Raw genomic sequence first — 14238 nt, forward strand, 5'->3', positions numbered from 1 at the left:
ATACACTGGTATGCACAAGTTACTGTTGCATAATGTAGGCTATGGCTGCTATTATATGTAATTCATATAGGCTACCGATCTTTAGAGGCATCTATTTTGTTGTCGGTAATACCGACAACAAAATAGATGCCTCTAAAAATCATATAGCCAATCGAACACAACTAATAAAGGCATTCATATTACAGCACGGTTATAATGACACACAACCAACGCCAAACAGTGGTCAACGAACGGTCTTTATTAGTATTTTGAGCTGTCCAGGCAGAATTGCAGCAATGGTCTTAGGGAGCCGTTGATATCTGACATCACCGTTTACAAGTCCGCCTTTTATTTATCCCATAACACGAGTTGTGTCTTCTTGGTTCGACAGCAGTGAACAATCTCCGTGAAGTTTCTCAGAGTTCCGCTCGGGTCAGTCCATTATTTCACATCCCATGGGGGGTGTTTCATCACTTTCATGACCATATATGGATAATCATGCACGAGCATTGACGGTAGAACAAAGAGGTATTTATCAACACGGAGGAGCATAGGACCTGTGTACGCACGGTTGATGAATCCCAATATTTCTGTGCGTGCACTGATTCTAAATTCTGTGCTTACGTGTGGAAATAGAACATTTTCTACGCCACGTTGATGAATGAGGGCCCCTGGTCCCAGTAGTTCAAAACCTTTAATCCCTATCTGATCAAAAACAGGATTAGGATCACTTTGATATCCGATCAGATCAGGAAATCAAATCCAAGCTTTAATCTGGATAAAATCTTCAAAATGGGTAGTTCAAACCGACAACACAGGATTGGGATAACTTTGATCCCCCAAAAAAATATTATCTTGATCCCACCAGAGGGGTGGCTTTCCAGTGGATTACCAGAGCAAAATGTACTATACAATTTATGAAAAAATATATGTTTCATGACAAATAAGATGGCAAAGTTTGTTAACTGAAATAATACAAAATGTTTTGCCTTCATGGCAAATACATTTTATTTCATGTTTGTGGTGGCCTATTTTGTTTTCAACCAAATGTTGATGACATAAATGTTTATGCTCATAAGAATATCACGACAAAGATTGTCAATCACAAATGTAATTTAGATTAAAGAAAAAATATCTTCAACAAAAGAAAAAGTCTGTCATCACCTTCAGCAAACTGAAACCTCACTTAGAATTCAGCTCCTCAAAGCATGCCTGGATGATCCAGCTGCCTTTGAATGAATGTTTTTTTGTTGTTACCCTAGTGGGAGTATTTCTTTTTTATTACAATTCCATTATGATTTTATGTATTTAAAAATATAATTAGGGGCGCTCCAGTAGCACACCATGTACCGCGCTGCGTCGCGGATCGGCCGACCCGAGTTCGATTCCCGGACCCGCCGTTATTTGCCGAATGTCTTCCCCTGCTCTCTCTCCCGTTTCACCCTCACTGCATCTGTCGGTCATGTCTGACCAGGAAAAGCGAAAAGAAATCTTTAAAAAATATATATATAATTAGACATTATAGATGTCTCTGCAATGGGGGACTCTTGTCTTCCTTGTATTATTTTTCATATCCACTAGATGGAGATTGGTAGCCCACAGGCTGTCCTCCATGCACAACCAACCACACAGGAAGAGAAGGAGGCCTTAAGTCAATAACCCAATCATTATTAACAGGACTGTTGTGTGACGCTTCATATTTATCCATTTTGTACCAGTTTCAAGTTCAAGTTCAAGTTTTGTTTTATTTGTCACGTATAAAGTACATGTACATTACAGTGAAATGCTAAAAAGTAAAGGCAAAAGAGGAATAAAGTACCAAGACTATACAAATGTACAATATACAAACTAAAGTACAACCTAAAGTACAATGAAGTAAAAATGCAAACCTAATTATAATTTTTTTTAAATGCTAAATGCAAAAATTAGGTATAATGCAGGACCTGTTCAGAGAGAGAGAGATGGATGTACTGTAGTGCAAATCTTTTAGTAATTTCTTCAGAATAAAGTTTTTGAGTCTAACGGAACTGAGGTATTCCAGGCTGGAAGAGCGCCGTGCTGCCCAGGTGAAGACTCTGTCCGGAGAGGCTGAGGAGCAGGGGATCCAGATGTCACAGATGGAGAAGGAGCTGCTTTACCTTCGTACGGAGCTGGAGGCCCAGAAGGAGGCCAATGTCCGCTCTCCCAGCAACACCATGAAGAACCTGGTGGAACGACTAAAGGCACAACTCTCCCAGAAGGAGAAACAACTCAAGGTCGACCAGGGTTTTCTTTTCTATCGATGCTGCATTGTCATCTTTGATGATCATCATTAACACACTGGTTTCCCATACATAGATGTATTTGTAGCAGCCCACTGCAGTATTAAACACACTCACTACAAATACATTTCCCATACTGGTCCAATAACATATTAAAGGTGCTGTAAGTGGTATTTCTTGGTTAAAATAAGTTAAGTAGCTTTACATTTATAGAGTGTTTGGTCAGTAAGATGGGTCTCCCAGTCCCTCCACTCTGCAGTAAACAGAAAATACATTTTCTGGTATCCCTTCCCACTTTATCCAACCACGAGAGAGAACCCTAGATATTTTTACTTATTTTAAGAAATCTTGCCAAGCCAGATTTGCTCACTGCACTGGTAGATTATTTTACTTGTTTCAAGCACACATTTTTTATTTCTTATTTCTGTCAGACCATTTTTGTAGTGTTGAGTTCTCTCTCCTAATTGGATAAAGTGGGAATGGGATACTGGAACATGTATTTTCTGTTTACTGCAGAGTGGAGGGACTGGGGGACCCATGTTACTGACCAACCACTCTATATCAGTGATGTCTGTCGGAGTGTAGAACTATTATTTTGAAGATGTACTGTAGACCACTTATTTTAACAAAATACCACACTGAGTGATTCATTCTTATGTTCTTATCCTGAGTGATTAATTCATTGAAGATTATAAGCATTACATATCTGTGGCATTACAATAATATTCACAAATGTGCTTCGGTCTTTTTATTTTTTTATTGATTCAAAGAAGTCCTTCTGTATGTTTGCATTGATTTGCAGAAGGACAATAATATTGAATATTACAGATTTGTTCTATTCGATCTATTCGGTCTGCAAAACCCTATGAACGTTAGTCAACTAAGAATGCATTTTGTCTGGGGCAGTTTCTAACCGCACACTCCAAAGTTCTCACGGGCAGCACCTATCTGCCTCTTCTATCCCAGGCTCTCAGTAAAGCTCTGTTGGAGCTGAGGGCAGAGATGACGTCTCACGCTGAGCAGCAGATCATCGCCAACGCTGCTCAAAAAGAGGAGAGTCTGAATATCCAGACGCTGGTGGACAAGCACACCAAAGACCTAAAGGTAGGACGTCCATATGAGAACACGTTTCCCATTTGATTAGATTTTTGACTACCTAAATGTTTATTGTGAGCGATCTGTGGTGCTGAATTTCCCTCTGGACCAATTGACATCAGGATACACATTGGTGTGTTTATACCTTTAACAACTGGATGCGCATTCGTGCGTAGGTGGTTCCCAGCTGAATACACATTATTGCGTCTTTCAGCGTGACTAATTTTTAAGGCCAGTAACCAATGATATGCGCCTTCATTGGCTGAAACCCCACGTGGGTAAGTGAGAGGGGGGTCCATATATGGTCATAGATTTTTTTAATTTGTTTTATGCTCGCTTATTGGTTGAGCATGAGTGAACTTTGAGCTGCTAGCCACACCAGCTACTGTAGGCACACCAGCTGCTACAGTAGCCACACCAGCTACTAGCCACACCAGCTAGCCACACCAGCTGCTAGCCACACCAGCTGCTAGCCACACCAGCTACTAGCCACACCAGCTGCTAGCCACACCAGCTGCTAGCCACACCAGCTGCTAGCCACACCAGCTACTAGCTACACCAGCTACTAGCCACACCAGCTACTAGCCACACCAGCTACTAGCCACACCAGCTAGCCACACCAGCTACTAGCCACACCAGCTACTAGCCACACCAGCTAGCCACACCAGCTACTAGCCACACCAGCTGCTAGCCACACCAGCTACTAGCTACACCAGCTGCTAGCCACACCAGCTGCTAGCCACACCAGCTGCTAGCCACACCAGCTACTAGCCACACCAGCTAGTAGTGACAGAGAGCCCCCTGATCTCTCCACCAGGGCTCTCTGTCACTTCTTATTGTTTCTCACATGTTACCTGGTGATAAATGTGTTCTGAATAGTTTTTATTCAACATTTATTATACGTTTATTTACATTTTATAGATATTTTGTTATTCATTGATTTTTACTTTATTCTAGTTGAATACTATTTTAAAGCAATCAACTGTAAATAAAAGCCACACTTGTAAGCTATCAAATGTTTTTTATTACATGTTTATATCTACTTCAGAGCCTGAGAAAATGATTTTTTAAGTAGGTGTTGACAATTATTTGACATTTTTCAAAAAACAGCTTAGATTCTGGGGGTTTTAATGCAGTTTTATAGGGCCTTTTTACTAGGCGGATTTAGGTGTCAATGGGTTAATAAAGTACTTATACTATTATATTCCATTCTATTCTATGTATCGTTAGTGGTCGTATAGATGGACTGCATTTGTGTAGCGCTTTTATCTAAAGTGCTTTACAACTTATGCCTCGCATTCACCCATTCACTCACACCATCAGAGCCTTGAACACTGAACTCTCCACACACAAGCACACATGAGCACACACACACTCATGCTGCACACGCTCACACTTATGGTCACTTTACAAAAGGAAAGGTCACTTTAAGAAGAGTATAGTATAACTTGAGATTGTATAATATAACAGTGTACATAAAGACCCAGTGCCTCATCCGTAGCTAACAGTGTATTGCACTATCACAGGACCTAGCATGTCGTTCTATTGAATTCTTATTATATTATTATTATTGTATTATGCACAATCGTTGCGGGCAAGACCCCCCGCATTTCATTGTATACTTGTATGCCGTGACAAATAAAACTCTTGACTTGACTTGACATTCACACACCGACAGCGGAGGCGGCCATGCAAGGTGCCGACCTGCTCTCGTTGGGAGCAGTTAGGGGCTTAAGTGTCTTGCTCAAGGACACTTCAACAAGCTGTCTGGGAGGAGCCGGAATCGAACTAGGAACCTTCTAATAACCAAACGGCCGCTCTATCTCCTGAGCCACTGTCGTCCCCAATAGATAGTTTACAATGACCAAATAAACGTTGTGCATTCTCATGGCATTGTGTCTTTTTTTTTCTTCTTTTTTTTTCGTTTAAGATAAGAGTGCAACAACTTAACGAGGACCTGCAGGGCGCGAGAGAGTCTGCCAAGGCAGCGAGAGGCCGGGAGAGTTCACTCAAAGAGGAAGTAGAGGGCCTGAACCGTGACCTCCTGAGAGCCCAGACCCGTCTGCAGGGAGAAAAGGAGGAGAGCGACAAGGAGGTCAACGAGCTCCAGCAGCGAATCAAGAGGCTCAGCCACGGCCTGCAGGCGAGTCTCCTCGGCTTCGAGTGCCAAACCAAGGGATGCGCTCCACGTGTTAGTTAGGTTCCTCAGTCCGATGTCGAGGTTAATGTAACAACTATTAGGAATGTATGACCACTAACCACCAAAACCTGCACGGACGTATGACGTATAATAATAATAATATTAATAATTCATTACATTTATATAGCGCTTTTCTAGACACACAAAGCGCTCCCCACAATGTAGGGTGGAAATTGCCTCCTTCACCACCACTGTGAAAGATTTCGACTTACAAGTTCTGTACGACAAGACAGCAAGAAGGGTACAACTATCAGCTGAGTAACAATGTTTATCAAAGTGTTACAGTGTTGGTTAGTTTATTAGGACAAGTGCATGACAGTAAGGTTAGTCAGGGTTAGATTATTATTATTATTATTTTTATTATCATTTCAGATAATGGTTGAAGAAGTGAGTCTTTAGTCGACGGTGAAAGATTGGACGGGATTCGGCTGTCCTAACTGGGGTGGGTAGTTCATTCCACCATTGTGGGGCAAGGACTGAGAATAGGCGGCTTCTCTTTGATGACCCTCCGGGAGCTTGGATAGGAGTAGGTCTGAGGCGGCCAGAAGATGCAGAGCGTAGGGGTCTTGAGTGTGTGTAGTTAGAGACCATTGACCGGAGGTAGGCGGGAGCGGTTCCCTTTGCTGCACGGTATGCTGGGTCGAGGGCCTTGAAGCGGATATGTGCAGCAATGGGGAGCCAGTGCAGGTCCCTAAGAAGTGGGGTGACATGGGCCGACTTCGGTAGGTTTGAGATCAGGCGGGCCGCTGCGTTTTGAATGAGTTGAAGAGGCTTGGTGGCAGTGGCCGGGAGGCCAGCTAGCAGTGCGTTGCAGTAGTCGAGGCGGGAGATGACTGTTGATTGGACGAGGAGTTGGGTGGCTTCTTTTGTCAGGAAGGGGCGGATCCTTCTGACGTTGCTCAGGAGGAATCTGCAGGTTCTGGTTGTCGCTGCGATGTGAGCAGAGAAGTTCAACTGGTCGTTGAGGACAACACCAAGGTTTTTGGCGGTCGGGGACGCGGTCACAGCTGCATTCTTGACTGTGATGGAGAGGTCGGTCAGTGGGGAGGATTTGGCCGGCAGGTGGAGCAATTCTGTTTTGCTTAGGTTCAGTTTGAGGTGGTTGGTCATCATCCAGGTGGAGATGTGGGACAGACAGGCCGAGATCCGCTCAGAGACGTGGATATCTGAGGGAGGGAAGGAGAGGAAGAGTTGAGTATCATCGGCATTAGAGCTGCCGCGGTATTGATGTTTTCCTTACCGCACAAATTTGCGAAATATTTCCTACCGCCGCGGTTATTACTGCACGCAAAAAAAAAAAAGTTTGAATGCATTTTTTTTTAGTAGTCTACTCTTTATAGCATATAGCCTGCCTCTAGTCTAAATGTCTATCTTTAGAGGATGACTTTGCAGCATGAATATTGTTTGGGATTCGACAAGCACGCATTCGTTATTGAAAGTGAAACACTGATTCGAAGTTTCCCCTCTGGTCGTGCGCCGTTCACTCGGTGTCGCGGGCAGGGGTGGTTACCCCCCCGACCCTTTCTTCTTATTATTATTATAAAGTTACTACTTTATAATAAAGGCATTCGTTTTGTGGCATTAACGTTATATAGTTACACGTTCAATAACATCAGCGTATTTACCGGACCATAGCAAGGCAAGAAATACTCAATTCATATCTCAGTTCCTTTCTTTGCTCAGAGCGTGCTGAGTTGTCCCATTCTGCGGTCTGTTAATAAAGTTTTCAATCAGACAAGTGTATAGAACGAAGGGCTTTTATTATAACATTCGTTGCAGACAGTAAAATCATTATGTCTCGTTTAGTACTCCTGAGGAGGGATGGTAGTCCACTCCGGCGGGGAGCTAAAGCTAACGTTATTAGCCGTGTTGTGATGAGCTCTGATCCAACGTGTGACGCGTCTCTCTTCTGACCAATCAGTGGTCTGCAATGTTTCACGTGACTTTTCTGGTACCCAATAGGGTCGCTTGGAACCTCGATAGGAGTAGGGTATATCTGCAGAGCCGCAAGCCCAACGAGAGGAGGGTACTTTATTATTATTATAAAAAAACAGCGGTGATGCGATATTCAGCCTACTCTTGCGGTGGGCGTGATGTAACCGCGGTAATGCGGTAATCGCGGCAGCTCTAATCGGCATAACAATGATATGAGAAGCCATGAGACGTGATAATGTTACCCAGTGATTTAGTGTAGAGGGAGAAGAGAAGGGGTCCTAGGACCGAGCCCTGGGGGACACCCGTCCGCAGGGGGCGGGTGGCCGACAGAGTCCCTCTCCATGACACTTGGTAGGAGCGGTCGTTGAGGTATGATGTCAGCCATGTCAGTGCAGATCCAGCCACGAGGGCCGCGAGGAGGATCTGATGGTTGACTGTGTCGAAGGCTGCAGATAGATCTAGGAGAATCAGGACAGAGGAGAGGCCTTTCGCTTTTGCTAAGTGAAGTGCCTTTGTGACCGCAATGCGGGCCGTTTCTGTGGAGTGTCCAGTCCGGAAGCCAGACTGATTGGGGTCTAGGAGGTCATTCTGTAAGAGATAAGCAGTAAGTTGGTTGGATACAGCACGTTCAAGTGTTTTAGAAAGGAAGGAGAGAAGAGAGACAGGATGATAGTTGCCTATGACGGTGGGGTTCAGGGTTGGTTTTTTTATGAGGGGCGTGACTCTGGCTTGTTTTAGGGAGGTGGGGACCACCCCCGAGTTGAGTGAGGAGTTGATGGTTGCAGTTAGGAATGGGAGGATGTCCGGTGCTATGGTCTGGAGGAGTGGGGATGGTAGCTGGTCCAGCTGGCATGTAGTCGGACGGTTCGACGTTACCAGTGTCAGGGTCTCGGCTTCTGTAATGGGAGAGAAAGATGACAGAGTGAAGGATGAGGTTCTCGATTCAGTGTTTGGAATGGGTGGGGGTTGGGAGAAGGAGCTGCGGATGTTCTCCACTTTTTCCTCAAAGAATATCGCAAAGTCTTCGGCAGAAAAAGATGAGGGAGGAGGGGGTGGGGGGAGAGTGAGGAGGGAGGACATGGTAGCATGCCAGTATCAGCCAGTATCACCTGGTCACCTGTGTTCGTGAAGTTTCTGCGTTGTGTTTATCTCTTACTCCGAAGTCGACCTTCAAGGGGCGACAGTGGCTCAGGAGGTAGAGCAGTCGTCTGGCAATCCGGAGGTTCCCGGTTCGATTCCCACTCCTGGGCAGCTTGTCGATGTGTCCTTGAGCAAGACACTTAACCCCTAATTGCTCCCGATGAGCAGGTTGGCACCTTGCATGGTTGCCTCCGCCGTTGGTGTGTGAATGGGTAAGATGTAAGTAACAAATTGTAAAGCGCTTTGGATAAAAGCGCTATATAAAAAAGCAGCCATTTACCATTTACTCCGAAGTCGACCTTCTCATACTGGCAGTGGCTGTACAACTGTGTCATCCCCGTTAATGCAATCCGTAATCAGAAGAATTCGACACTGGCAAACGTGGTACCTTTCTTATAAACAAAGCCTCGTACCAGATGTAACCAACTATGTAATGTCCTTGAAGAGTCTTAATTGATTCTTCTCCACCGTCTCTTATGCTATTAGTCCAATGGTTCTGGGCCTTGTCGTCGGCCAAAACATCCGAAGCTAGCGATGATGTGGCATATTCCCCTCCCCCACCCAGCGAGGGTGAGGAGGGATCTCAAAGTCTCTGATCAACGCGTCTGCTCGCCTGTGCGTCGTGTCTCAATCTAACTTACCCTGGAAAACTCATGGCTCATAACGTGTTTTCCCTAGCAACGGGGCCCGCCCCCTCTTCTCGTTACTAAGGGACACGCTACCATGGCAACAGCAGTCTAGTCTTTGACACACTAAACGTCCGTTTCTATCGATGTCAAACTCTCCCCGTAGCTCTGACCAAACCTGCCTCCACCAGTGCTCATCAGTGTTTATGTTAACAAGCTGCCGACGACCTCGGAGCCATGGCCTTGATCGGGGCATGAGTCCGGAGCTCTACTCATATAGCCACGCTGCCGGACATGCCAGTTAGGGTACCTTGTGTATACTGTTTACTTTTACTCTTTTACTCATAGTATACGTTCAGATTTACAATTCTTTATTGCCTTGTAACGTATTGTTCATTTCAAAACTTTATTTAAACTCGAAAGGCAACTGAGGTTCTATAAAATCTTATCTTATCTTATCTTATGTAGAGCCACCTTGATGTAAAGGCGCCCACAGCTGACATTCTTCAGAAGAAAATCCGCAGGTTGGAGTCTGAGCTGGAGACGAGAACCGTGTCTGAGACGCCAGAGAGGAAAGCTGTAAAAGACAAGGTTTAAATATATTTTTTTTTTAATCCTATTTTTATTTTACTACGTCACAAAGTAACGGCTGCTGACATGACGTGTTCCTGTCTCGTTATTGTTGCTCATAGGCAAAGGAAGAGACAGCGCGCTGGGAGGAGGGCAAGAAGTGGCAGACCAGGATGGAGAAGGTGCGAAGCGCGTTGAAGGAGAAGGAGAGAGAGACGGAGTCTCTTTCCAAACAGCTCCAGACTCACAGGGATCTGTATGTCAGGTCAGTCGTGCCAAGAGTCATGGCCCTACTCTTATCTCTCTCTTCACAGCATGTGTCCCTCCCACTCTCCCACAACGCACATGGGGTAAATCAATCACGTCCCTCTCAGTCCATTCGTCAGTTGGTTTTGTCGGCTTTTATGTATTTTTTCCCATGCTGAATAAGTCATTTCCAGAAGAGATTATGTACAGATCTCTGGTGAGCACTATATCTAAAAATGCATGATTACATGTGGGAAACTCTTTTGTTTTGAAATCAACTAATTGATTAGTCAACAGAGTCCTATGGCTATTAGTCAACTAAGAACGTCTTTATATATAAGCATATAATCCTTCTATATACCTACTTATACACTTGCATATAACCCATATAACTCTGTATGATAGCATGTACAATCATGTTGTATATACCGTATATTAGGGCTGACCCCTATTAGTCGATTAGTCGACTAATCAGTCGAAAGGAGCCGTTGTCGACCAGCCAACCTCTTAGTCGAATATATAAAAAAATATATAATAATTATAATATATATATATTTTTCTATCATTCTTTCCTAAAGAAAAGAGGCCTAGAAGCGTGGCTAACGCTAATGGCATGCATACCAGAAGCTAACTGCTACGAAAACAGGCACAGAGGCACTGAAAGAGGATTTCACCCATCTAATGAACACAAATATCAAGATGTATCCATCAGTGGACCAATTGCATGCTTTTGCAGAGGACAAGAAGCCTTCAGTCGACTCCTTCAGACATTAAGCACCCCCCACAGCCCAAATGGAATGATACAAAAATATATATATATATATAATTTAATATTCTACTTTATTTTCTTTTTCGTCTGGCAATCCGGAGGTTCCCGGTTCGATTCCTACTCCTGGGCAGCTTGTCGATGTGTCCTTGAGCAAGACACTTAACCCCTAATTGCTCCCGATGAGCAGGTTGGCACCTTGCATGGTTGCCTCCGCCGTTGGTGTGTGAATGGGTAAGATGTAAGTAACAAATTGTAAAGCGCTTTGGATAAAAGCGCTATATAAAAAAGCAGTCATTTACCATTTACTCCGAAGTCGACCTTCTCATACTGGCTGTACAACTGTGTCATCCCCGTTAATGCAATCTGTAATCAGAAGAATTCGACACTGGCAAACGTGGTACCTTTCTTATAAACAAAGCCTCGTACCAGACCAATATATATATTTTTTTATCATTCTTTCCTAAAGAATAGAGGCCTAGAAGCGTGGCTAACGCTAATGGCATGCATACCAGAAGCGAACTGCTACGAAAACAGGCACAGAGGCACTGAAAGAGGATTTCACCCATCTGATGAACACACTAGACTAGACAAATATCAAGATGTATCCATCAGTGGACCAATTGCATGCTTTTGCAGAGGACAAGAAGCCTTCAGTCGACTCCTTCAGACATTAAGCACCCCCCACAGCCCAAATGGAATGATAAAAAAAAATATATATATATATATATATATATATATATATATATATATATATATATATATATATATATATATATATCCCTTGTGGCTTCCTAAGGATTTTGACAAAAATGGGCCTTGGATCAAAGCCATGTAACTTTAACTGTTTACCATTTAAAAAAAAAATTCCCCCATGATTAACAGTAATAGCCTAATCTCAATATATCTGTAACAAATTACATATATTTCGGAATTGTAACCACTTAAATTTGTGTTTGTTTGATACCACGTCCGTTTTTATTGAAAAAAAAAACGGATAAATAGTCATATTTATCATATTTCTATACATTTCTGATACCACATTACAGCGTATGTAAACTCGACGAAATACCTCTGAATAAGAATCTGCCATTAGAAAAAAGAAAGGTTGACTAATTCGGTCAAAAATAGCGGAGACGCTAAACGTTAGTAAGCGCCTATTATTACTAGAATATTCTGCGGGCGAGCATTAGTCAATCTCCCGGTAGAATTCTGAACACGGGTCGCTGGTCGGTCGACTACCAGAGCTCTTCTGTGATTTACACTTCCTCATAGAAGCGACGCGGGCCGGGGGGGCTCGTATTTCAGCGTGTGACACGCGATAGACCAGAGGGAGTGGATGTTATGGTGCTTCACTTTCAGTCACTTTGGCCGGCATGAGCACCGCCCCCCTTCTCACTAGTTGCTGGCAAAGTGAGCTGTAGAGGAATTGCGCCACCTTGTGTTTTACATCGGTAACAGCACATTTTTAAATTACACTGAGCCCTGACGTTGTGCATTATACATTGCATTTGGTAATTCTATCTAGAATTTAACGAATGAGAGCAGATTAAAAATGCCTTTTAACATGGGAGCGGTGCAGAGGAAAAGTGACGCCAGGTCCACCGTTGGTTCTAACCACTCTAACTTTTGTTTTAGAGTGTTTCAAATCATAAGCCTTTGACATAATGAACATATATGTAAAATGAAGATGTTTTCCCAATTTCATGAAATAATAATAAACACAGACACCGCTGTGCTCACACACACACACAAGAAAGTAGTTTATGACTAGGAAGCCACAAGGGATATATATATATATATATAATTTAATATTCTACTTTTTTTTTTTTTCTTTTTTTTTTGTCGACTAATGGAAAATTTTGGCCAATCATAGTCGACCATCCAAATCCTTAGTCGGGGACAGCCCTACCGTATATACAGTATATCTATTTATTCTTACCGTATTTATATCTATCCACATCTGTCTACATACCTGCACATAATCCTTTCACATATCTGATACTATATCTATACATATCTGTACATGTCTGAAGACGTCTTTATTCATTGCACACATGCGACACACACATGCACTGGCCGACACACAGGAACACACATGCAATCTTTGGGTCGCCGATTCAATTTAGCCTCTGCACTTGACCCATCCCATCGTCCTACCCCCCAAGGGTCGACAGTGGGTCGGGAGGTAGAGCAGTCGTCTGGTAATCCGGAGGTTCCCGGTTCGATTCCTGCTCCTCCCGGGCACCGTGTCGAAGTGTCCTTGAGCAAGACACTTAACCCCTAATTGCTCCTGATGAGCAGGTTGGCACCTTGCATGGTCGCCTCCGCCATCGGTGTGTGAGTGAATGGGTGAAATGTAAGGAACAAATTGTAAAGCGCTTTGGATAAAAGCTGCTATATAAATGCAGCCATTTACCATTTTACCCAAGGGCAGACATGGGCTGCGCCGTGGGGCCACGCCCGGGAGACCAATCCAAGTGCTCCTGTCCGTCTTCGTCAGGGACACAACAGTGTTAGCAATCTGTTCTGCGTGTTTTTCTGGAGGGGAAACCCTTGCGAGCGTGGGGGGAGAACATGCAAACTACACACAGAAACCCTTGCGAGCGCGGGGGGAGAACATGCAAACTCCACACAGAAACCCTTGCGAGCGCGGGGGGAGAACACGCAAACTCCACACAGAGTCCAGGCTCACGCTTGTGCTCATCTTCAGGCTGGAGCAAGAGAAGGTGACATTGCAGAAGAAGCTGAAAGGCCGCGGCGTGACCGCGGACCAGGTGGTGGGAGTGCGGACAGCTGAGACTGAGAAGGAGATGGAGGAGCTGAGGAAAAGGAATTCGGAGCTGGAGTTGCAGATCGTCACGATAAAGTATGTCTCGACAATAGCCAACTTTAGATAAGCTTAACTGATGGTATCCTTAATTAAAGGAACACTCCAACATTTTGGGAAATTAGCTTACTGTCTTCTCCAGAGAGAGATAGATACCAGTTTCCTCTCTGTGCGTTCAGTAGAAAGCTATCTGGCTGAACGTTAGCCTAGCTTAGCACAATGAATGGAAGCGGACAGTGCCGGTTAGCCTTCAGGAGGAGGTGTTAGTTGGACAATGCCTAGGCTAACCGGCACTGTCCGCTTCCATTCATTGTGCTAAGCTAGGCTAACGTGCAGCCAGATAGCTTTCTACTCTTTTTAGAAGACGGTAAGCTCATTTCCCAAAATGTTGGCATGTTCCTTTAACTCAGTGCTTCTCAAACATTTTCTGTCAGGCCCCCCTTTGGCGGACCAAAAATATTTTGGCCCCCCCCCCCCTCGCCCCAACAAAATAGTCATGAAATGGGCCATGTTTAAATTTATTGAAATAACACCAATATCGTGACCTTTCAAATTGTGCAACCACTTTACAACTGTGCAATTGTGCAACA

General features: G+C 44.0%; 1 protein-coding gene across 3 annotated transcripts in view; it reads left to right on the forward strand.

Annotated features, from left to right (window-relative positions):
* The window catches only part of cep290 (centrosomal protein 290), a 192500-nt gene that overhangs the window by 135014 nt on the left and 43248 nt on the right, over nt 1-14238 (forward strand). For all 3 annotated transcript variants that reach the window (XM_084335330.1, XM_084335329.1, XM_084335331.1), the window contains exons 36-41: nt 2021-2234; nt 3207-3344; nt 5266-5478; nt 9705-9827; nt 9929-10071; nt 13532-13687. In XM_084335330.1, coding sequence (XP_084191456.1) covers nt 2021-2234; nt 3207-3344; nt 5266-5478; nt 9705-9827; nt 9929-10071; nt 13532-13687 — 987 coding nt within the window. The remainder of the gene's footprint in view (nt 1-2020; nt 2235-3206; nt 3345-5265; nt 5479-9704; nt 9828-9928; nt 10072-13531; nt 13688-14238) is intronic.

The sequence above is a fragment of the Notolepis coatsorum genome (assembly GCF_963971535.1).
Source record: "Notolepis coatsorum genome assembly, chromosome: 18".
Taxonomy (NCBI): domain Eukaryota; kingdom Metazoa; phylum Chordata; class Actinopteri; order Aulopiformes; family Paralepididae; genus Notolepis; species Notolepis coatsorum.